A 23,596-nucleotide genomic window follows, 5' to 3' on the forward strand; every position below is an offset into this window, starting at 1 on the left:
AGAGGTTAACTGCCCTGTAATAGTTAAATGGCTACTTTCCTCTTGGTAAGGGTAGAAGAGACTCATTAGCTATGGTAAGCTGCTCTTCTAGGAGAAGGAAGCTCCAAAATAAACCCATTGTTCTCTAGTCTTGGGTAATTGAAGATATCTATACAAGAAGTACGGCAATTCTAAAACTGTGTAAAGATAGTGAGAAAATTCCAATTGAGAAAGGAGTTATACAGGGAGACCCTATCTCTCCTGAATTGTTCACAGCATACCTAAAAGTTTTTAAGATTTAAATTGGGAAAATTCAGGAATTGATATTGATGGGGATGACATACTTGTTTAGTGAATCATAGGAGGAATTGCAAAAGATGATAGAAGAATTGGATAGAGAAAGGAAAAATGTAGGACTGAAAATTAATATGAGTAAAACTAAAGTAATGTTCAATGAAAATGCAGAGACAAATAAAAGTTATGGACGAATTTCTCGATAGTTAATGAATATATGTACTTAGGGGAAACAGTAAGTGTTTCTCGAGGACACAAGACTGAAATTAAAAAAAGGATAAGCATGTGATGGAGAGCTTTTGATAAACAAAATGAGATCATGAAAACTAAAATGCCAATTAGAGACAGACAGAAAAAGAGCAACAAGAATACGAGAGTAAAGTAAAGTAGAGGTTGGCCAGGGGACCAGCCACCCGTTGAGATACTACTGCTAGAATTATTGGGTCCTTTGACTTGCCAGACAGTACTACATTAGATCACTCTATCTGGTTATGGCTCATTTTGTCTTTGCCTACACATACACCGAATAGTCTGGCATATTCTTACCACATTCTCCTCTGTCCTCATACATCTGACAACACTGAGATTACCAACCAATTCTTCTTTGTTCAAGGGGTTAACTACTGCAATGTAATTGTTCACAGGGTACTTTCCTCTTGGTAAGGGTAGAAGAGACTCTTCAGCTATGGTAAGCATCTCTTCTAGGAGGACACTCCAAAATCAAACAATTTTTCTCTAGTCTTGGGCAGTCCCATAGCCTCTGTACCAAGGCCTTCCACTAAAATTGGATTAGAGTTCTCTTGCTTGGGGGTACACTCAGGCATGCTGTTCTATCTTACTTCTCTTCCTCTTGTTTTTTTTTTTTTTATAGTTTAAATGTGAAGGATCTAATTGAATGTTGCTGCTGTTCTTGAAATATTTTATTATGAATGTTTATTCTTCTCTTCCAGTTTATTTGTTTCTGAGTTTCCTTTTCTCACTGGGCTATTTTACCCTGTTGGAGCCTTCTGGCTTATAGCATCTTGCTTTTCCAACTGGGGTTATAGACTAGCTGGTAATAATAATAAAAATAATGTAACATGTAAGAAAAAGAAATGGCCATGGGCAACACATAATATAATGAGAATGACAGATAATAGATGGACTAAGAATAATAGAATAGTTTCTGGAGATTGCAAAAGAAGCAGGGGAAGGAAGAGAAGATGATAGATTGATGAACAAAGAAAGTTTGCAGATGTGTACTGGCAAAGAAATAGATATATATATATATATATTATATATATATATATATATATGTATATATATATATATATATATATATATATATATATATATATATATATATATATATATATATATATATATTATATATATATATATATTATATATATATATATATATATATATATATATATATATATATATATATATGTATATATATATATATATATGTATATATATATATATATATATATATGTATATATATATATATATATATATATATGTATATATATATATATATATATATATGTATATATATATATATATATATATATATATATATATATATATATATATATATGTATATATATATATATATATATATATATATATATATATATATATATATATATATATATCTAATCCTTTGATCTTTTAGCTTCCAACCCTTATTATTAGTGTGTACAGTACTATCTTTGCCCTTCCCAAAATATCTTTATCAAAATGTCAGACACCAGTAATCTGCAATGCATACCAGCACTTAAACCACTTAATCTTGCAATTTTTTCCGTTGTTACACAAGGAAATCTGTTTGGGTCTGTCTCCCTCCACTACTGTATATTGCATAACATTTATTTCCTAAATAAGTTCGAATAATTTCCAATATCTACTCATGGTTCCCCATCTTCTTTCATTTTCCCCATAGCATATGCTCTGTGAATCATGCTATATTTTTTTTTTATAATTATATCCAATGTGCCCATCCAGATCATCCTCAATGACTAGATTTCTTCCAATTCTGTAAATGTCATAATTTCATGTATTTTACCAGAATATATTCTTTGCTTACTTACCAAGTCCTTCTTGTGACGTACACAATTAGTATCAGATTCAAAATGCATCCTTTCTTTAAAAACGTGTAATTCAAGATAAAATATTGTAGTTGAATTTACATGAAATAAGTTATCTGATAACTTATTTTCTAGGGTTAAGTTGTGTACTTTTTAGCAGAAAGCTCCTTAAGATATATCATAGAAATATAAAATTACATACATTCAGATCTACTTACAATCACTATCATTTGAGTAAGAAAGCTAAAAGATAATTTTCCGGCTTTTATAGAACCAGAATTCTCTGAGTGGCAGAGGGGACTTTCCTTTGGCTGTGGGAGAGTGGATAGCAATCCGTGCTTATGAAAGTTTTTTTCCTGACTTTTTTTAGGGTCGTTATTAAGTTAATTTTCATATATAACTAACTAAATTGATACCAAATCTGTCATTTCTATCTAAATTTGCAATTTTAACATATCCTCCTCTGGCCCTTCAAATAGGTGGAGGGGAGAGTGTCTTTGCCTATGCCTTTGAAACTGCATTTTCTCACTTCAGAGCCCCAACCTCAGAGGATTCATGGTCATATGAGACTGGCACTACAGGCTGCTTTCTTTCCTTGATCTCTTGAGATGTTCCCAGTGTGGAACCATCAGATCAATCAGAGGGAACAAAAGGTAGGAGTGATATAAAGTATCATGTGGTCCACTTCATAAAATGCCATGTGTTACATGTCAACTACAACTCTGAGACTGATGTCCTCAAAAGAGCATTACATTTTACTGCATCTACTCTTCTCATTCCTCGCACAGTAGGTGAATCCATTCATTTACAGGTACTTATAAACCAAGCTAAGTGATGAAGAGGAGTATTCAATACATAGTGTATCTACAGGGATATTGCTATTAACAGGATTGACCTTTGTGCCCAAAGCAAATATGATTCAAAATAAAACAAGATACAGAAGATAGAAAAGAAATTATAAAACCAGAAGTGTGCCGAGGAACAGATAGTCAATTAGTATTCAATTATAAAACAAACACAAATTCTTAAGTGGCCTCCAAATGTAATAAGCAAACAAAGAGATGGCTAAGAAAAGTCTGCAGTTCAAAATACTCTTATATTTATAAAATTTCAAGTACAAAAATGGAATTTAACAGCAATTTTACATTACAGTATTGGATACTCAACATTACAGTAGTTTATTACAATAAATATATATAAAAATGCTATATAACCTACAAACTACTCAACTCTCAGGACAAAATAGTTACAAAAGCTAGAACTTTATATTAAATTAAACATTAAGTATAAATAGTAAAATATCAGTCTAATTTTAATCCTTTCTTTGCTAGATCTAATTTTGCTTCCTTTATTTGTTTCTGAAGTTCTTCAGCTGCTTCATTACAGTCATTAAAGTTATAGACTCTGTATGCAATAATGGCCACAGATACAATCCCAAATATAGCAACTAACACCACAGGAAACAAGAGAATGCCCAAATAATACTTGTCAGTAAAGTCATTTTGTACCTGAAAGTTGAAAAAGATTAAAACCAAATTAGAAATGGAGAACAAACATGAATAGGAATTAAAAGTGTCCCTTCCTAATCAAAATACAAAATAAAGGCCTCAGATGTATAAAATGTTATTTTCATTAGTAAAATAAATTTTTGAATATACTTACCCGATAATCATGTAGCTGTCAACTCCGTTGCCCGACAGAATTCTACGGGAGGGATACGCCAGCTATCACTATACTAGAAGGGGGTGTACTCACCAGCGCCACCTGTGGCCAGGTACTACAGTACTTGTTGTTGACGCCACCTCACTTTTTCCTCGGTCCACTGGTTCTCTATGGGGAGGAAGGGTGGGTCAATTAAATCATGATTATCGGGTAAGTATATTCAAAAATTTATTTTACTAATGAAAATAACATTTTTCAATATTAAACTTACCCGATAATCATGTAGCTGATTCACACCCAGGGGGGTGGGTGAAAAACCAGTGTACAAGACTAAAGGATAGCTAAGTATCCCGTATTTCATATAATCAGTTATCCACAATAACAATGAAATAATAAGTACCTGGTAAGGAAGTCGACTTGAACCGTTACTCTGCCTTTAATAAGATCGTCTTCCTTACTGAGCGCAGCGTTCCTCTTGGAAGGCTGAATCAACTCAAAGGTGCTAAAGTATCAAGGGCTGCAACCCATACTAAAGGACCTCATCACAACCTTTAACTTCGGCGCTTCTCAAGAAAGAATTGACCACCCGCCAAATCAACAAGGATGTGGAAGGCTTCTTAGCCGACCGTACAACCCATAAAAAGTATTCAAGAGAAAGGTTAAAAGGTTATGGGATTATGGGAATGTAGTGGCTGAGCCCTCGCCTACTACTGCATTCGTTGCTACGAATGGTCCCAGGGTGCAGCAGTACTCGTAAAGAGACTGGACATCTTTGAGATAGAATGATGCGAACACTGACTTGCTTCTCCAATAGGTTGCATCCATAACACTCTGCAGAGAATGGCTCTGTTTGAAGGCCACTGAAGTAGCCACAGCTCCCACTTCATGTGTCCTTACCTTCAGCAAAGCAAGGTCTTCTTCCTTCAGATGAGAATGTGTTTCTCTAATCAGAAGCCTGAATAGTAAGAAACTGAGTTCTTAGAACTTGGAAAAGAAGGTTTCTTGATAGCACACTATAAGGCTTCTGATTGTCCTCGTAAAGGTTAAGACCTTTTTAGATAGTACCTAAGAGCTCTAACTGGGCAAAGTACTTTCTCCAGTTCATTCCCCACCAAGTTGGACAGGCTTGGGATCTCGAACGACTTAGGCCAAGGACGTGAAGGAAGCTCGTTTAGCAAAAACCGAGCTGCAAGGAACATGTAGCCGTTTCAGATGTGAAAACAATGATCCTGCTGAAGGCGTGGATCTCACTTACTCTTTTAGCTGTTGTCAAGCACACGAGGAAAAGAGTTTTTAATGTGAGGTCCTAAAAAGAGGCTGATTGGAGAGGTTCAAATCTTGATGACATAAGGAACCTTAGGACCACGTCTAGATTCCAGCCTGGAGTGGACAACCGACGTTCCTTTGAGGTCTCAAAAGACCTAGGGAGGTCCTGTAGATCTTTGTTGGTGGAAAGATCCAAGCCTCTGTGGCGGAAAACCGCTGCCAACATACTTCTGTAACCCTTGATCGTAGGAGCTGAAAGGGATCTTACTTTCCTTAAATCTAACAGGAAGTCAGCAATCTGGGTTACAGTGGTACTGGTTGAGGAAACTGCATTGGTCTTGTACCAGCTACGGAAGACTTCCCCTTGAGACTGATAGATTCTGAGAGTGGATGATCTCCTTGCTTTGGCAATCGCTCTGGCTGCCTCCTTCGAAAAGCCCCTAGCTCTTGAGAGTCTTTCGAAAGTCTGAAGGCAGACAGACGAAGAGCGTGGAGGATTGGGTGTACCTTCTTTACGTGAGGTAGACGTAGAAGGTTCACTCCTAGAGGAAGAGTCCTGGGAATGTCGACCAGCCATTGCAGTACCTCTAAGAACCATTCTCTCGCGGGCCAGAGCGGAGCCAACCAACGTCAGCCGCGTCCCTTTGCGAGAGGAGAACTTCTGAAGTACCCTGTTGACAATCTTGAACGGCGGGAATGCATACAGGTCGAGATGGAACCAATCCAGCAGAAAAGCATCCACGTGAACTGCTGCTGGGTCTGGAATCGGAGAACAATACAACAGGAGTCTCTAGGTTATCGAGGTAGCGAACAGATCTATGGTTGGCTGACCCCACAGGGCCCAAAGTCTGCTGCAAACATTCTTGTGAAGGGTCCACTCTGTGGGGATGACCTGACCCTTCCGGCTGAGGTGATCTGCCATGACATTCATACCGCCCTGAATGAACCTCGTTACCAGCGTGAGCTTTCGATCTTTAGACCAGATGAGGAGGTCCCTTGCGATCTAGAACAACTTCCACGAAAGAGTCCCTCCCTGCTTGAAGATGTAAGCCAGGGCTGTGGTGTTGTCAGAGTCCACCTCCACCACTTTGTTAAGCTGGAGGGACTTGAAGTTTATCAAGGCCAGAATAACCGCCAACAACTCCTTGCAATTGATGTGAAGTGTCCTTTGCTCCTGATTCCATGTTCCCGAGCATTCTTGTCCGTCCAAAGTCGCACCCCAGCCCGTGTCTGATGCGTCCGAGAGGAGACGGCGGTCGGGTTTCTGAACAGCCAAAGGTAGACTTCCTTGAGAAGAAAGCTGTTCTTACACCACGCGAGAGAAGACCTCCTCTCTTCGGAAACAGGAACTGAGACCGTCTCTAGCGTCATGTCCTTTATCCAGTGAGCAGCTAGATGATACTGAAGGGGGGGGGAGGTGGAGTCTCCCTAACACGATGAACAGGGCCAGCGATGAAAGTGTCCCTGTTAGACTCATCCACTACCTGACTGAGCATCGGTTCCTTCTCAGCATGCTCTGGATGCATTCTAGGGCTTGGAAGATCCTTGGGGCCGACGGAAAAGCCCGAAAAGCTCGACTCTGAAGATCCATACCCAGGGAGACAATGGTCTGGGATGGGACGAGCTGAGACTCCTCAAAATTGACCAGGAGGCCCAGTTCCTTGGTCAGATCCATAGTCCATTTGAGAATCTCCAGACAGCGACGACTTGTGGGAGCTCTTAAAAGCCAGTCGTCTGACGGAGCCGGACACAAGATCATGGTACTGCTGCACAGTCTGTGAACTGTCAACCATGGGGAAGCGAGGAAGTACAGGGACAACCCGAAGCTGTCTAGACTGTCTGGGTCGTACAGACAACTCCTTATCGGGTTGCTGAGGTTGCCGCACTGCGTCACAACAAGTCACTTCTGCTGGTTGTTGAACGTCTTCCCAGTGACACACTGACTCCGTAAACAAAAAATCCTCTAACAAGGACTAAGCTTGGACTGCATGTCTTGCAACACAGCTCAAGGTCTATGGGAGCAGGTGTGGTAACAGACGGGATTAGCGACTGAAGTGGAACCATTACCTTCCCTGGAAGCATGTTATGCTTAAAAGAAGTCCATAGGAGGCTACGCAGCTAAAGGCTCCTCTCCAAATGACAGAGTCCTCAAGGGAATATCAGAAGGAGGGAGAAAAGCACTTTCTCATCTTCAGGGACCATATCCGAGAAAAGCTAAGTTCTCTCAGTGAGGGTTTCACTGGTGCAAAAGCAGCAGACTAGAAGGCAACGTTATGAAACTGCTTGACAGTCTAGTGAGTTGGCAACAACCAAAGATGTGTGACTGAGAAGCATGCGGTAAGGTATGCAGAGCATGTTGTATGCAGAGCATGCTGTATGCAGAGCATGCTGTATGAAGAGCATGCTGTAAGGTAAGCAGAGCGTGTTGCATGGCGTGTAACATTTCTCAGAAATTCCATGACCAGTGCTAGAGTGAGTAATATCGCATTACTGTCCATTGAAAGTGCACGTGCCGAGGGAATTGATTTAGACTGTTTTGTTGATGAATTTGATAGGCGGCATGATAATCGTAGAATTAAGCTGCACTAAATGTACTATAATCTACTTCACCTCAGGAAAGGGAAACTCGCCCTGTTGGCAACACTGCACTACTTCATGCATGCTCGCATGGGGTTTTAATATCAACATAATATTTACCTTACATTCATAACTCATGATTCATTTTTGTTTTGAAGATATTTTTGCCATATTTTGTGATTTTGTTAAAAAAAATATTGCAAGGAATACAAATATATTTTTATATTAAGTAATACAAATAACCTCCATTATCATAATGTTTGTGTAGGCATACATGTATATGATTACAAATGCAAGTTATGAAAGTAATGAGGTGTTATTATTGTCATTTGTTATTTCCAAGTTGAATGGGAAGAGGCTCAAGTTGAGGAGAAAGTGGCAGATGCATGCGTTGAGGTGGCTGACTCATAGCATGAGGTAGCTGCCTCAAGAGTTGCGCTTGCTGTAAGGGTTGCGGATGCGCAGTAGCAGGTTCCTGAGGAACGAGTTGAGGTTCCTGAGGTGTGAGCTGCGAGAGTTGAGGTAGCGACTGCGCAGAACGCAGTTCTTGTCTCGCGAGTTGAGGTTCCTGAGGTGCTAGCCTAAGGAGTTGAGGCTCTCGCCTTGAGGAGGGAATGCCAACAGCATCTGGTGTTCCCAGGCGGTCACCCATCCAAGTACTGACCAGACCCAACGTTGCTTAACTTCGCTGATCGGACGAGAAGCGGTGTTTTCAACGTGGTATGGCCGTTGACTTGAGGTCGCTGCAGCGAGTGCTGAGGTGGCTGCCTCATGGATGGAAGAGGTTGTCGTACCTCAAGAGATTGTTGCCTCGCTGGTGGAACCGCAAGCGGAAGCGGAGGAAGTAAGGTATAAGATTCCTGCTCCCATTGCTGAGGTTGCCTTAAGGAAGGGGGAGGTTGCTGCACACCGCTGGTAACTGGCAACTCAGAGCGGTAAGGTATCCTGAGGAACCTCAACATCGTACGCCTGGCAGACTGGACTGCGGTGAGGCGGAGCGATCGCAGGAGGAGGTGTAACCTTCTCAGCCTGAAACTCACGCATTAAGACCGCAAGCTGCGACTGCATGGACTGCAGCAAAGTCGTCTTGGGATCAACAGACGATAAGGTCTGTTGAGGCAAAGCCTTAATAGAAGATGAGGTCTGTTGAGGCATCGCCTTACCTCTCTTAGGAGGTGTGCAGTCACCTGATGACTGCGGAGAGTCAGAGCTAACTCAATGACTGCATCCGGGTTGTTAAACTCTAGAGGTCTGGACTTTACGTTTAAGAGGTCTTGAGACCTGAGTCCAGCGTTTTCTCCCCGAAATTTCTTCTGCAGACGAGCAAAATAAGGGCTCAATCGTCTGCGGGTGGGAGTGACGGTCTCTGTAAGACACGCCCGCAACCACCGAGGATACTTCTGTGCGCCGATCAAGGCCTGCCGAACCCTTTTGCCCTTCGACATTGCTTCTCCCCTGGGCTTGGGAGCTTGCAAGAGGTCCCGGACTGGGAGGACGACTGGCACGCACAGAAGTACCCTCACGCACAACACCGACACACTTTGCGCTAATCACTTATCACTTTTGAATTTCTGTTTGCACTTATTTCACTGAACTCGAAACTTTAAGTGGTTTGAACCTGAAACACGCAATTCTATCCTTCCTTAAAAGTTAGTAATTGCGAAAACAGAATTACAATGTAACAGAAAAATCTAATGAAAGATAAATAATTCAGTGGCTGGAAAGAGACTAAACACTAGATCAAATAAACTACGTTTAAAATCTCTCACCTCATAAAGCTTGAGAACAAGAATAAACTCAAGAAACGTTTACCTTCTTCCCCTAAAGAGACTAGGGAGAAGAGCAAAAACGATAACAACGTTACTCGCTTGAACGAAACGTTTATCCAGCTCTCTCTCCCTCCGTCTCTATCTCTCTCTCTCTCTCTCTCTCTCTCTCTCTCTTGACTTAGAACCTGAGAGAAGAGCCCAATCATATATATCGTTAAAACATATTATTGTTAAAGGAAAAAAACTGAAATATTTCCCAAATAAAAAGTTCCTTTATTAGAATAAAAACCATTAAGCTAAGAAAGAATGAACAAAACGTTAGAAACGGTTACTCTTACTGCAACGTGACACCGTGAAAATTCTCTCTCTATCGTAACGATAGAGCGCAAGTTGAACTTTCTGAACGTCAACAACTGCAGAGACAAAACAAAACGTTAGTTCAACTTTGAAAACAGTACGAGACTATCAAAGAAATTCTTTCAAAAACATTAAAATAGCATAATATGTTAACAGGTAAAACCGAAATGACGGGCTCAATGTTAATTAACTTCGGTACAAGAAAAGACCGCCTACTATTAGGAAAGGTCGAATATAAACAAATATAAAAATTGATTTTAATAAGTTTATAAAAAAAAAAAAAAAGGAAGTTAATCGAAGAGGCCTAAAAAAGGCGGAGAGATATAAAATAAATCTATAACTTTGTTAAGCAAAATTAAGAAAGAGAGTCTATACTCTCTTAGACACCAACACTTCCGTCTAAGGGAAGGGTCGGCCATTTAAAGGTGAAAGAGAGTTCATACTCTCTTCGTCACCATAATTAATCAAATTAATTCCAAAAGCTAACTAAGCTAATATAGAAGTTTCCAGTATAGCGAATAGCTGCAAATTTTAGAGAAATACTTCACCAAACCGTGAACAATACTCCAAAATCATAAGCGTATCCAAGAACGTCTTGCCGGAAGCACGACAGAGGAAAAAGTGAGGTGGCGTCAACAACAAGTACTGTAGTACCTGGCCACAGGTGGCGCTGGTGAGTACACCCCCTTCTAGTATAGTGATAGCTGGCGTATCCCTCCCGTAGAATTCTGTCGGGCAACGGAGTTGACAGCTACATGATTATCGGGTAAGTTTAATATTGAAAAAATACATTCTCTAATCCATATATATAAGAAGACATTAAAAATAAGCTGTACTAATTAATGTTAAGATCAAATATAAATCTTTGATTATACAAAAGAGTATTTCAAATTGAATTACATTTTTCATGGTTTTACAAGCCTCCAGTCTTTAATGTAGAATTATCCTTCAGTACGAGCTAGTAAACCCATTGAAGATTGCTACTCCTTTAAGATTTCAATGAAGTTAAAAACAACACCATCCTATTCCAAACTGTTTAGATTCCCACTATAACAACTAAAGCTGTTAATCTACCTATAATGTGTCCTTTAGACCTTTGATTTTCTTCGTTCCAATCTTTTATCAAACAGTGCTACAAGGAAGTAGAGTATTCGTCTTAAAAACATCATATTCCATTTATCAATTTTATAGAATAAAATATAATCATAAGACCAGCAGTAAATGAAATCATTACAATATTCATATAAGAGTTGAATGGGATTACCCACAAGATAACTTTTGGTACCCACCCAAAATCTCTTAATACAAGATAGTTATAAGTGTGGTAAGGGAGAAATACTGCCCACTCACCAGGTGCTTTCCTCTTTTTCCTTTCAACTGCTGCTTATTGTACTATACATTAAGGAATTGCAATTTGTTCCAAAGAGTATACAAATATTTCAAATCTTTTAATAGATTTGCATTTTTTCCGGATAACAACCCCAAGTCTTTAATGTTGATATTTTCTAGGCAAAGTTGGAATGGATGAAGCTAGAAACATTAGGGAGAGGTATATCTTTACCCTGTAGAGATATGATTCTTAAGAGACCTGAGAACTCATGATACGTTTCATGCGGCTTGAGTTCTCTAGGAGGTCAAGACTATCATCATTAGTTTTGTTAATTATTGCCAAGAGTCCAGGCCTGAGTCCGTGATGAAAACTTGAATTGAGGGCTGAGCAGTACCCACAGAGATTGAGTAGCTTTGCAGACAAAGGAATGTAAACAAACAGCTGATCAGGATACTGTACTAATTAGCGTGTAGCCGCTTGGGAGTGATCAGGGTCAAGATGGACCACGATGTCATCAACTGACCGTAGTCGGCAAAATGGGAAAAAGGTCGGAAAGTTGTAAGGTTCTCGAATCTCAAGGGGTGTTGGAAAGTGTCCTCGAATACGGATGACAGTCTAGGTTTCAGAGGAGAATACTGAAGTTCTTGTCCAACTGAATGATAAGCAGAGGACGCGATGGTGAAATCTAAAGAATAAGAAGTCTTTCTGCCATGTAATGATGTACGAATCACATTTGACTCCTACACCAATTCCTAATGGCCAAGTATGTTAGCTTGAACAGTCTTCCTACCTGGATGAGTTTGTCCTCTCTAGTCTAGAGGACAAATCTTTTCTTCCATATGGGGATCTCATTCTTGGTGATCATTCCCTTGTGTGTCAACTTCTCAACTCACTTTTATGGAATACGTGGGCTCTCATGAGGTGAGGAGCGTGATATGTGAGAATGGGAGCAAGTGCTCAAAGGGGAGCAATCACATAAAAAGAGCTCGCACAAACAGAGGCGTACACATGAACAGTTGAGTCCTCTCTATAAGTAGTGTGTGGACGAATAGATCCATGCGTGCATGAGCAAAAGCATTTTCAGGAATTGGGTAAAATATTGTCAACAGGATAGTGTGAACAAATAATAGCATGTTCAGGTTCCGGTGAGTGAATGCTAACAGATGAGCGAGTGCAAACAGGCGATGTGTGCCAATTAGTTGAGAACGAATGCTAGTTGGCAAACACTCGCAGACAGAAGTGTGAGGGCCAACAGGTTTGCACATGTGCAAACAGGCAAGTCTTCAAGTTCAGATGAGTGCATGTTCACGTAAACGAGTGTTCAGGAGCTTCTCTTTAGACAGAATGCTCTCAAGCCCTAAGGAAGGCCCTAGTGTCCTTAGGGCATTGCATCGCTATCTGAAAAAAATAATATTGGGCTCACTCCTAATGACCTTAGATGTCAGGATGCCAGAAAACCTCAAATCAATCAATCAATCCTAATTAAAGTGCAAGCAGAAATGACCACTTCACTCGAAGAGTGTCCTAAAGGTAAGTCTGAGTTGCCCTTTTTCGTCACGCTACCAGCGGGGGGGAAACAAAAAGTCTTGAAACTTGAATACGAGCTGGAGAATACAGAGGTCTAGTGAATTTCTTCAACTAGGGGGAAGACTCCTATGGAGAAGAATCTTGCTTGGAACAAACATCCCAGGGAAAAAAAAAGAATTTTTTTTCTATGTTCGAAATACTGCTAATGATAAATACTAAAGGTTTATACACTCTATGATATGATTATACACTCTAGTTATCATGTATAATTACTGTAGATAATATTTACATCCCAGTCTTAGATAAAAACAAATACAGGAACTTTTTAGTGTCAAAGTATTGTAATATCTCTTCAAAAAATGACTGTATTATACTTTATTAACTACAGGAAATTAATAAAAAAAACTATAGGACTTACAATTTTAAATACGGCTGCAGCCCAAGGTCCCAGGATCAAGAAGGCTGCAGTCAACCACTGTGTTAACTTTGTCATATCTGAGAAGTATTCAAAAGTATTGCTAATTGTAATAATCTAAAGAAAATAATCATTCAAACTAAAATTATTGTGATATAAATGTTAGGCTTTAATGAACTGCATTTATATTTTTTTTGTAAATTAGTTTTTACAATGATCATGTTTTGAATAACTTGTAAGAAATACTTTTCACCACTAGCTACTAACTAGAATATCTCTAAAAGGAATACAGTATTACAAATTTTATCCTCACATTTAATTTCATTAATTTCCTACATATTGTGGTATTTTTCTATTCATATTGTCAAGTTTTAAGAAAAAAATTTAAATTAATTCCCCAGGTTCAATTTTTTTTTTCTTGAAACTATAATCGTCCATTCCATACATTATTATAGCTATGTATTCTTTCATCATTAATTTTTACTACTGGTAGTTTCTTTTAAACTTTTTTCAAAAATTTAAAGACTTGTTTTTTAGTGTTATGATAGTGCAAATCATTCAAATCAATATTTCTATTTAAACCATATCTTGTGAGTCCCGCAGTTTTAAACCATATCTTGTGAGTCCCGCAGTATACAGAAGCCTTTTCTTTTAATGAAGAGTGGAACAAGGTTTAAACATACGACATTTTCTCAAGTCATGGTGGTGCTTATGCATATATGTCATTTTATACTGGTCTAATGCACTTTTCTTTAATTTTCCCATTGAGGTTGACCCATGATTGTTAAATATGTAGGTTGGGGAAACAAAAAGAGTGGTTTGAACCAACAATAATAGTCAAGCAATTGATAATAAGCTAGATAAGCTGGTATATGTTTACAAGACCACGCTCTCCATATACTGCCAAATTATGCTAAACTATTGTTTTCATCTAACAATTTGCCACATGGGAATCAAGTTAAAATTATAAAAAAAAATGGATCACCTGAAGAATAGGGACCCCAACATACGCTGGGGTCGCTTATCTTCAAGTGGAAAAATCTGGGTCTTTATTCTTCAGTTGAAAAAATCATTGTCTTTTTTTTTTTCAGGTGAGGAATTTAAATTTAATAATGGTACCTAACCTAACCTTACCTATTAATGGTAGGTTCGATTATTTTTGTACTGAAATTGCAAGACAATACGCTTTTAATTAAATATGGATTGTTAGTATGAATTTGTTCTTTTAAACAAATATTTGATAAAGTAGTTTTTAAAGAATATATATAAATTTTTTTCCTTTTTTTCTATAGTATTATAAGCCAAAATGGATCACCTGAAGATTGGAGAAGTCCAGAAGCTGGGGGTCATTTATACTCAGGTGAAGAAAATCATTGTCTCTTTTCTTCAGGTGACGGTAGTTGGGGTCCTTTATCTTCAGGAGAACCATTTGGGGTCGCTTATCTTTAGGTGATCCAAAAACCTAGCCTGGTTTCCTTACTAAACGACCTGGAATTGACATCGTCATCAACATGGTCAACCAAATAGAAGTTTGTGATGCCAGCGTACATTTGATATATACTTGAAATATATGCTAAATTAAAAATGGAGTCATTACCCAAAACTGTCCATAAAATTCACAAATAGTGACACTTTTGAGTAATTACTCCATTTTTAATAATAGTATATTTTGAATATATATCAAATGTACACCGGCATCATGAACTCCTGCTTGGTTGACCATGATATCAGTTTCAGGTCATTAGGTGAGGAAACCAGGCTATTCTTTTTATAATTCTATAGTTTTTTATAATTTTACCTTGTTTCCCATGTGGTGAATTGTTTTAAATTATGAAAAAGTAATAGAAGAAAACAATAGCTTTGCATAATTTGGCAATATATGGAAAGGGTGGTCTTGTAAACAAATACCTTTAAGCCAATTGGAAAAATATTTTGTTCATCCATGTGGAAAGAAATTAAAGTATCCATTTGCCTATCGTGCTATTACAATAATTTTTCATAAGCATGGAGCCTTTGTAGATGGTTGTAACAGAAAGTGTTTAAAATTTTAAAAGTTGTAATTGAAAAACCACATTTCAAAAGGGGAAACAAACACAAGAATACCACTTAACCTAAGGTTCCCCACCTAACCTAACCTAGGAGCCATATCCTTACCTACTTATCCTATAACTGTCTCAACCCTGTGTTTGCGTCCCAATCTACTTCACTCCTGAGATAACACTAAATCATAATATATCATAAATCATAAAATATGTCAAATTGTAAAACTCGCAGCATATCATATTTCAAACCAAGATAAACATTTTCCCCATAAAGAAAATCAATTTGACAAATAATAAGAATGTTTGTCTGTCCCTATGAATAACAAAAAAATTCAAGTCTGACTGACTGGTAGTTCAGTCCTCCTTATGTCATTCATGAGCTACACTGACTTAAAACAGTAAAATCCCATCAGAAAGTTTCATTTTCAGATCTTTTATACATCAGCGGTCAAATGTCAGCTTAGGAATAGAAAAGAGGACATTAAATCTCATTTAACCAAGTCATGAGATATGGCCTAACACTACTCAACTTTACCTACGTCAGAATGTCTTTACATATAGGAGGGAGGGTAACGGCCCGACTACAACAACCCAATTATCAATATCAGGACTTGTTGACGGTTGTACCTTCCATTTCACAAATTACTCACTCAACTAACCTTAAGTAGACCTTGGTTTACCATTGATGTGGAAGGGGTTAGCCTGGGGCAATAGCTTGAGCTGGCAGGATAACGCACTTAGATGGCAAAATAGCTTTGCGTAACCTGAATAGACTAGCGTATACCAAAGTTACCACTTAATAATGTATTGGGATGAACGTTTCTCGTTTACAGTCGTGTATAAAAACGATAATTACCTTGTGTTTTTAATAGTATCCTTTATTAAGTTCAGACGCTTTCTTGGTTCACTCAGCTGTCAGTTGTAGCTTCTTCTTCTTTAGTTTTATGGTACACGTCATTCTTAGAGTGACCATCGTCTTTCGTGAATCTGTGATTCTTATTTTGTTGATCATCTTTCAATTCTAGGATATTAATACACACATGTAACAAACAGGTTGCTATTATTCCCGTATCGCGTATTTGGTATTTGTTATGCCATTTTTTTTAATATCATGTACCTAACGGGAGTTACGGTACATTTTGATTGTCCTTACACAAATACAAGATCGCTCCGGTCATTTGTATATACCGTACTTCCCCAAAAAAATTCTTTTAAGCTTAGCTTAATCAGTTAAGCACTCCATATTAACACTGCTTTGTTTTTTCCATGGTTATTAATACAGTATACTGGCTCTTTCTACTTCGTTCTGACTCGTGATTTTATTTGATTTAATTTACCTGCACTTATTCTTTCTACTTTTTATTTCCGTGCACTTTTTTATAAGTACTCGGCTCCCTATTCCCTAACTGTACAGCTATATGAATACTTCTGACTTTGTACTCTACTTTTATTACAATCGATCCTCACTTTGCACTAGTCTATTATTTATTCTTTATATAATTTCCATGTATTATTTATCAATATTGCTGACTGTCTTACTTTTTGATAAACGTAAATTTCTTTGGCTGTTCATACTTCGACAGTTTCCTATATTACCAGCTCTACTTTTCTAATTGACGGGAGGACACCATTAATTAATTTTGTGTTCTATTTTGATGTTTTGTATTAGGGTTACTTGGGTGGTCTGTTTTCTCTGCTTGTGTCGTTTACTTAATTTGTTGCAATGCTTCACAGTTATGGACCACATAATATTCAACGTGCAATATTTTCTTGTAATTCAACTGTTTCTGTTATTCCTGTACAGATGATGCCTAATAATCTCCCACGTTAATTGCTCTTTGGTGACTCACGCTTAAATTGTCATATCCCAATTCCTTTTACATATTTTTATTTTTTTTTTTAATTCCAATGCATTTCCTGGCTATACTATGTGTAATACAGGCGATAAATTGATCCGATGTTAGTTGGTTGTCAACTGTTGATCTTCCTTCTACTCCATATTAGAAATTACTCATTTTTCTAATACACTAATACTTTTTACTATTCCCATTGGTACTTTTTCAAATATTTGTCCTAGTCATATGCTATAAAATTTGTTTTATGTTTTCTAACTGTTGCATGCTTTTTGCGTCTACATGTATAGAATTTAAACTTCCTCGTCCGGTAATGTAACATTATATCTAATATATCCTTATTTATGGCTATTGAACAATATATGTACCATTTTATCAGTATTTCAATGATCAATCACTACGTCATCCATCTCCTGTCTGTCAAAAGTGACACATGTGTTCCTTTTGTTGACCATTTATGATAGATGTTTTTTTTATCTCTTGTGCTAATCTCTCTTCATCAGGATACTTGGGGGTATCTTCCCTAAACAGAATTTTATGACATTTTCTTACCTTCTTTTTATCTCATATCTGTATATCCCCATATTTCATCATATTCACTTCAGATTGCTACTGTAGTTTCACGTTAGAGGGTAGTGATAGCGAGGTAAAACATTTCTATTATTTTTCTAAAAGAAAAATATACTTTAAAAGAGAAAACGATGAGAGAAATAAACTTGGAAGTGTGACTTTATACAAGGGATATTTTCAGGACTGTAGTGGCGTATTGGAAAAGTTCCTACCTGGCATTCTGTCGGACTGAGGTTCGAGAACTGCTCAAGCTCGATAGTATCTTTAGTGTCTGTAACATTACCATCCTTATGAGCTTGAGAAGGGGGCTTTGGGGGACCCTATAGGTCTACCTGCTGGTCCATCAGCAGCCATTGCCTGGCCCTCCCTAGTCCTAGCTTGGGTGGAAAGGGCTTTTTAGAGCTGATCATATGTATATTTGGTTAGTTTATTGGGTATTTTCACTGTCCCTTCTCTCTGCCATTCATGAGTGGCCTTTCAACCTTCAATTTCGAAGGACTACCTTTAGGGAATTGGCTGTAGGGCGGGACTATAGCGCTGGATAGACTCATAGAGCAATCACACTCACTCACTCATTAAATCCCGTCCGGAATTCTCCGGGTGGGGTGACTGGGGTCCCGCATTTGATATCGCCATTCTCTCCAGGGACCCCTATCCAATGCCATCTGTGCCAGCTGCTGAAATGTCTCGCCTCTATTTGCTTTCTTGAAGGTTTTCACCCATGAATCTCTTGGTCGGCCTCTCGGTCTATTTCCGGCCACTCGACCATGAAGCACTATCTTTGGCCATCTGTCCTGTTCCATCCTCTGTACATGCCCAAACCATCTCCTCTGAATATCTTCCACTCTAATCAGAATTGTGTCCTCAACACCAGCCATTTCTCTCACTCTCTCGTTCGTAATTCTGTCCTCCCATCTTACACCACAGATTCTTCTCAGACAGTTAATTTCAAAGGCTAATAACTTTTTTTTTTCTTCTCTCTTCTTCAGTATACAGCATTCAGCATTGGGACTTCTCTTTACGGTCCTTATTTGACAATATTTCAACCTTACAAGTTCTCTTGTACAACAGTTTCTTATTAACTGGAAAAATTTACCATTTAAATAATTGCAGGTTATCAAATTTGTTATAGACATTAAAATCAATTTATGGGTATACATAGTTCATCACATTTTCCTATGCACTTTTTGTTAGTTTTGGGGATTTATACTACTGTATAAGATTTCACAACTACTTTTCCCCATTCATCAGATCTTTTAGCCAATACAAAATTATACAACAAAAGGGTAATCGAAATAAATAATTGTGTAACAGTGTTGATAATAACAATTATTTCAGTAACAGGAAAAAAAAGTGATAATGACATTGCAAGTGATAGTGATGGCAATTATATTGAAACGGACATTTAGGATATAATTTATAGAAATGACACTCAAACTATCGATGGTACATACATACATACATATGGAAGCAAAATAAAGTAGAGTACATGCTAAGATTTAAGAAAAAAAGAAATCTACATTGACAGGACATATAATGAGACTGGCGGATAATAGATGGGCAAGAAGAATAACAAAGCGGATTCCTAGGGATTGCAAATGAAGCAAGGAAATTAAGAGAAGATGATGGATTGACGAGCTAATAAAATTTGCAGGTATATAATGGCATAGAAAGGCCGTACATAGACACGTGTGGGACGACATGTCTGAGGACTTTATCCTGCAGTTTGCTAGCAACTGCTGATGATGATGACAACACAGTATAACAATGCCGTATGTATATGCATACCGTAGCTCCAGAAGGGCTAACAAAGATGGCGTACGATGTGAGTAGATTTTAAAGTCACAATGGTTGCATTCTATAGTGATGTAGATGTCATTCTTGAGCGTCTCAATCTAAACAAACCGACACTGAGGCATACTGTACTTCACAGGTCGACTATATATAACTGAATGCGTTGAATGGTATACATTAAATGTTTAATATGGTGTTAGAAATCTAGTAAGAAATTTAATCCAAAGGACACCTATTTTTAGCTGGTAAGTCCGAAGTTAACGTTGGTGTATTTTGTATCACTCTTACTATACAGTACTATGGTAGGCAGGTACTGTACTGGTAGCCAAGTCTGTTTGCAGTGCAATAGAGCTTAAGAATGAGCGCACTATATACCTTACTAATCGAGATTATCCGGTCATTAGAATTTCAAATTTTGTCCTTTTAAGGTTGTAGATCAACGTGGGGTATCAAGTATCCACTATTGGGAAGGGAATAGGGTACGTGGGGCTACACCCCTACCCCTGGCCTAATAAGGATGTTAATATGAGATCATTGAGGTTAGGATAACTTAGAGATTATAGGGTGTTATTGTACTGTATTACAGGGCAATGTAACCTAGGGAAAAAACTACTTTATTCTTAGGAAAAAATCCGCTCTCTTCGAAAATGACACTCTTTCCCATCGCAAATGAATAGTTTCAGAAATATATATATCTACATCCAACGATAATGGGAGACCCCCAGTGGGAACTCGGGGTTTTGGATGGGGAAAACATACTGTTGTTGTTGCTGTTGAAATGAAGGTGAAAACCGGTTAAATCCCGTTGCGGTTGAAATGAAGGTGAAAACCGGTTAAATCCCGTTATTTACTACAGGAAATCACATATTTTCTGTTAGAATGTTTAAATATAATGGGTGTTGTTCCAATTCAGGATCGCATCGCTCGCCAGAAAACAAAAACATCTAAAGGTAATGTTGAGCTACGCACGCTCACATTAGCAATGTTACGCTAACGTTAGCACTGTTACGATAATATTAGCAACACCTAATATAATGGTTCTTATTCCGCCACTGGCTCGCTTACGCTCGCAGGAAAATAAAACATCAAACTCGTATCAACTGGCAAGCGGTAATGTTGAGCTGCTCACGCTAACATGCAATGTTACGCTAACATTAGCAATGCTAAATATAATGGTTCTTGTTGCACCCCACCACTGGCTCGCTTACGCTCGCAGGAAAATAAAACCTCAAGCTTGTGTGTACTGTCAAGCGGTAATGTTGAGTTGCGCACGCTAACAAACTAGTTAAACTTAACTCATTAAAATTAAATAAATTAATGACTTACTTTTATGACCGCAACGAGACGAAACTTCTGGGTTACTGGGGTGTTGTGACTGTTACATCTTAACTTCTGTATATCCACATCGCTGTTTCTTCTTTGTCTTAGCTATCTTAGTTTTAAACATAAAACTTACCCGCTGGTTATATAAGAATGGCTATAGTCCCTTGGACGCTCCGTAGAAATTTGAAATCTCGTGGCAATCGCAGATATGCCAGGTGTACACTAGCGCCCTGGTGATAGATAGGCCAAACTATTCCAATTACTTCGAACCTTCCCTGCGCTCTTGCGAGCAAGAAGTGTTGGAATTCACTCGTGATTAACTTGGATTTTAGAAATATTTTGGTGATGTATACCTAATTTTTGGGTTCTGGCATTCGCTTATTTGTTTATTTTGGTCTGTGATCACGTGTTTATAACTTAAAAGGTAGGATTAGAAGGTTTTTCAACATATTTTAAACCTCACGAAAGCATAAGGGCAGGATGTAAACATCTCGTCCATTGATGACGTCACAGCCTTATGACGTACGCTAAAAGTCTGACTTGCTTTTTTACAAAGAATGATAAGTGTATTCTTTCTTTTGAAGTACAGTGGAACCTCTACATACGAATTTTCCAACATCCGAAGTAAAATTCAACCAAATTTCTGTCTCGACACCCGAAGTGTTGCTCCAACATATGAAGTAAACAATACGCGTACGCGTGGAATTTTCTCGAAAGCGTCAACCGTGGTTTGTTGTTGATGCCGCTAGACGGCAGCACATCGGAGGGACGCCAATCGAGCGTCACCTTGATCAGTCCTCTCATCTCGTGCGCATTGTGTGGTTGTTCTCTATTCTCTCAGTTATTAACAGTGTTTTTTTCAATATTAATCTTACCCGATAATCATGTAGCTGTCAACTCTGTTGCCGACAGAAATCTACGGTCGGGATACGCCAGCGATCGCTATACAGGTGGGGGTGAACACAACAGCGCCATCTGTGGTCAGGTACTCCAGTACTTCTTGTCAACACCACCTCAATTTTTCCTCTGTCGTGCCTCCGGCTAGACCTACATGGATACGCTGTTGATTCTGGAGTTATTGCTCACGATTTGGTGATGTATTTGCTCTAGAGTTTAGCCTTCGCTATTCAGGAAGCTTTATCATTAGCTTAGCAAGTTTTTGGAATTAATTTGATTTAATTTTTGATTTAATTTTGGTGACGAAGAGAGTATGAACTCTCTTTCACTTTTAATGGCCGACCCTTCCCTTAGACGGAAGTGTTGGTGTCGAAGAGAGTATAGACTCTCTTTCTTAATTTTGCTTAACAAAAGTTATAGATTTATTTTATATCTCTCCGCCTTTTATAGGCCTCTTCGATTAACTTCCTTTTATTATAAACTTATTAAAATTAATTTTTATATTTGTTTATATTCGACCTTTCCTAATAGTAGGCGGTCTTTTCTTGGAACCGAAGTTAATTAACATTGAGCCCGTCATTTCGTTTTTACCTGTTAACATATTATGCTATTTTAATGTTTTTGAAAGAATTTCTTTGATAGTCTCGTACTGTTTTCAAAGTTGAACTAACGTTTTGTTTTGTCTCTGCAGTTGTTGACGTTCAGAACGTTCAACTTGCGCTCTATCGTTACGATAGAGAGAGAGTATTCACGGTGTCACGTTGCAGTAAGAGTAAACCGATTCTAGCGTTTTGTTCATTCTTTCTTAGCTTAAATGGTTTTAATTCTAATAAAGGAACTTTTTATTTGGGAAATCTTTCAGTTTTTTTCCTTTAACAATAATATGTTTTAACGATATATATAATTGGGCTCATCTCTCAGGTTCTAAGTCAAGAGAGAGAGAGAGAGAGAGATAGAGACGGAGGGAGAGAGAGGAGGATAAACGTTTCGTTCAAGCGGGTAACGTTGTTATCGTTTTTGCTCTTCTCCCTAGTCTCTTTAGGGGAAGAAGGTAAACGTTTCTAGAGTTTTATTCTTATTCCCAGGCTTTATGCAGTGAGAGATTTTAAACGTAGTTTATTTGATCTAGTTTAGTCTCTTTTCCAGCCACTGAATTATTTATCTTTCATTATGTTTTTCTGTTACATTGTAATACTGTTTTCGCAATTACTAACTTTTAATGAAGGATAGAATTGCGTGTTTCAGGTACAAACCACTTAAAGTTTCAAGTTCAGTGAAATAAGTGCAAACAGAAAATCAAAAGTGATAAAGTGATAAGCGCAAAGTGTTACAGTGTTGCGTTCGAGGGTTCGTCTGTTCGTGCCAGTTGTTCGCCTAGTCTGGGACCTCTTACAAGCTCCCAAGCCAGGGGAGAAGTAACGTCGAAGGACTTATGGGTTCATCAGGCCTTGATCGACGAACAGACGTTTCCCTCCGTGGTTTCGGGTGTAACCAACTCACGTAGCCGACGTGATCACCCCACCCACACAAAGACGAGAGAGCCCATTTATTCCTCGTCTGCGGAAGAGGTTTCTCGCAGAAACCATGGACCAAATCTTGCAGCTTTTAAGTGCAAGTCGGTCCCTTCCGCGCAAGTCCAACTCCTAGGTGGAGCCATTAGCACTGGGTCAGTTCGGACTTGCTGCAGTACGACAACTGCACACCTCCCAGAGAGGCAAGGTGGTACCGCAACAGGCAGTAACTCCGTCTGTTGCCGCACCAGCTGTTTTAGACCCTCAGTCTCAACGGACAGTAGCTCCGTTTGTTGTTGTCTTTCTTAGACTCTAGTGGTCTATGCTGCAGACAATGCAGTCTCAGCTTGCGGTGTT

At 38.4% G+C, this 23,596-nt stretch overlaps 2 protein-coding genes and 1 non-coding gene across 7 annotated transcripts in view; 1 reads left to right on the forward strand and 2 right to left on the reverse strand.

The window, feature by feature from the left end:
• Nucleotides 1-23,596, forward strand: part of MED18 (mediator complex subunit 18) — a 189,920-nt gene that overhangs the window by 119,376 nt on the left and 46,948 nt on the right. Inside the window, exon 1 of one of the 4 annotated variants that reach the window (XM_068345074.1) lies at nt 19,497-19,539. The exons of 2 other annotated variants lie outside the window; for them this stretch is intronic. The gene's annotated coding sequence lies outside the window, so the exon portion shown is untranslated. Of the gene's footprint in view, nt 1-19,496; nt 19,540-19,580; nt 19,754-23,596 lie in introns of those variants that run through there. One more of the 4 variants, XM_068345070.1, reaches the window with a different exon arrangement.
• Nucleotides 3,428-16,292, reverse strand: Dpm3 (Dolichyl-phosphate mannosyltransferase subunit 3). 2 transcript variants are annotated; one of them, XM_068344381.1, is made up of 3 exons: nt 16,148-16,292; nt 13,253-13,329; nt 3,428-3,854 (listed from the first exon to the last, which is right to left on the reverse strand). In XM_068344381.1, the coding sequence occupies exons 2-3, from the start codon at nt 13,325-13,327 to the stop codon at nt 3,648-3,650; spliced, it is 282 nt and encodes a 93-aa protein (XP_068200482.1). In that variant the 5' UTR covers nt 13,328-13,329; nt 16,148-16,292; the 3' UTR covers nt 3,428-3,647. The 2 variants fall into 2 exon arrangements, with proteins under 2 accessions (XP_068200482.1, XP_068200483.1); XM_068344382.1 differs by lacking the exon at nt 16,148-16,292 and adding an exon at nt 15,951-16,090.
• On the reverse strand, nt 8,467-8,585 carry LOC137615549 (5S ribosomal RNA). Its single transcript, XR_011039248.1, has one exon. It is a non-coding gene; the product is annotated as a 5S ribosomal RNA (ribosomal RNA).

This window comes from Palaemon carinicauda, chromosome 21 (genome assembly GCF_036898095.1).
Source record: "Palaemon carinicauda isolate YSFRI2023 chromosome 21, ASM3689809v2, whole genome shotgun sequence".
Taxonomy (NCBI): Eukaryota; Metazoa; Arthropoda; class Malacostraca; order Decapoda; family Palaemonidae; genus Palaemon; species Palaemon carinicauda.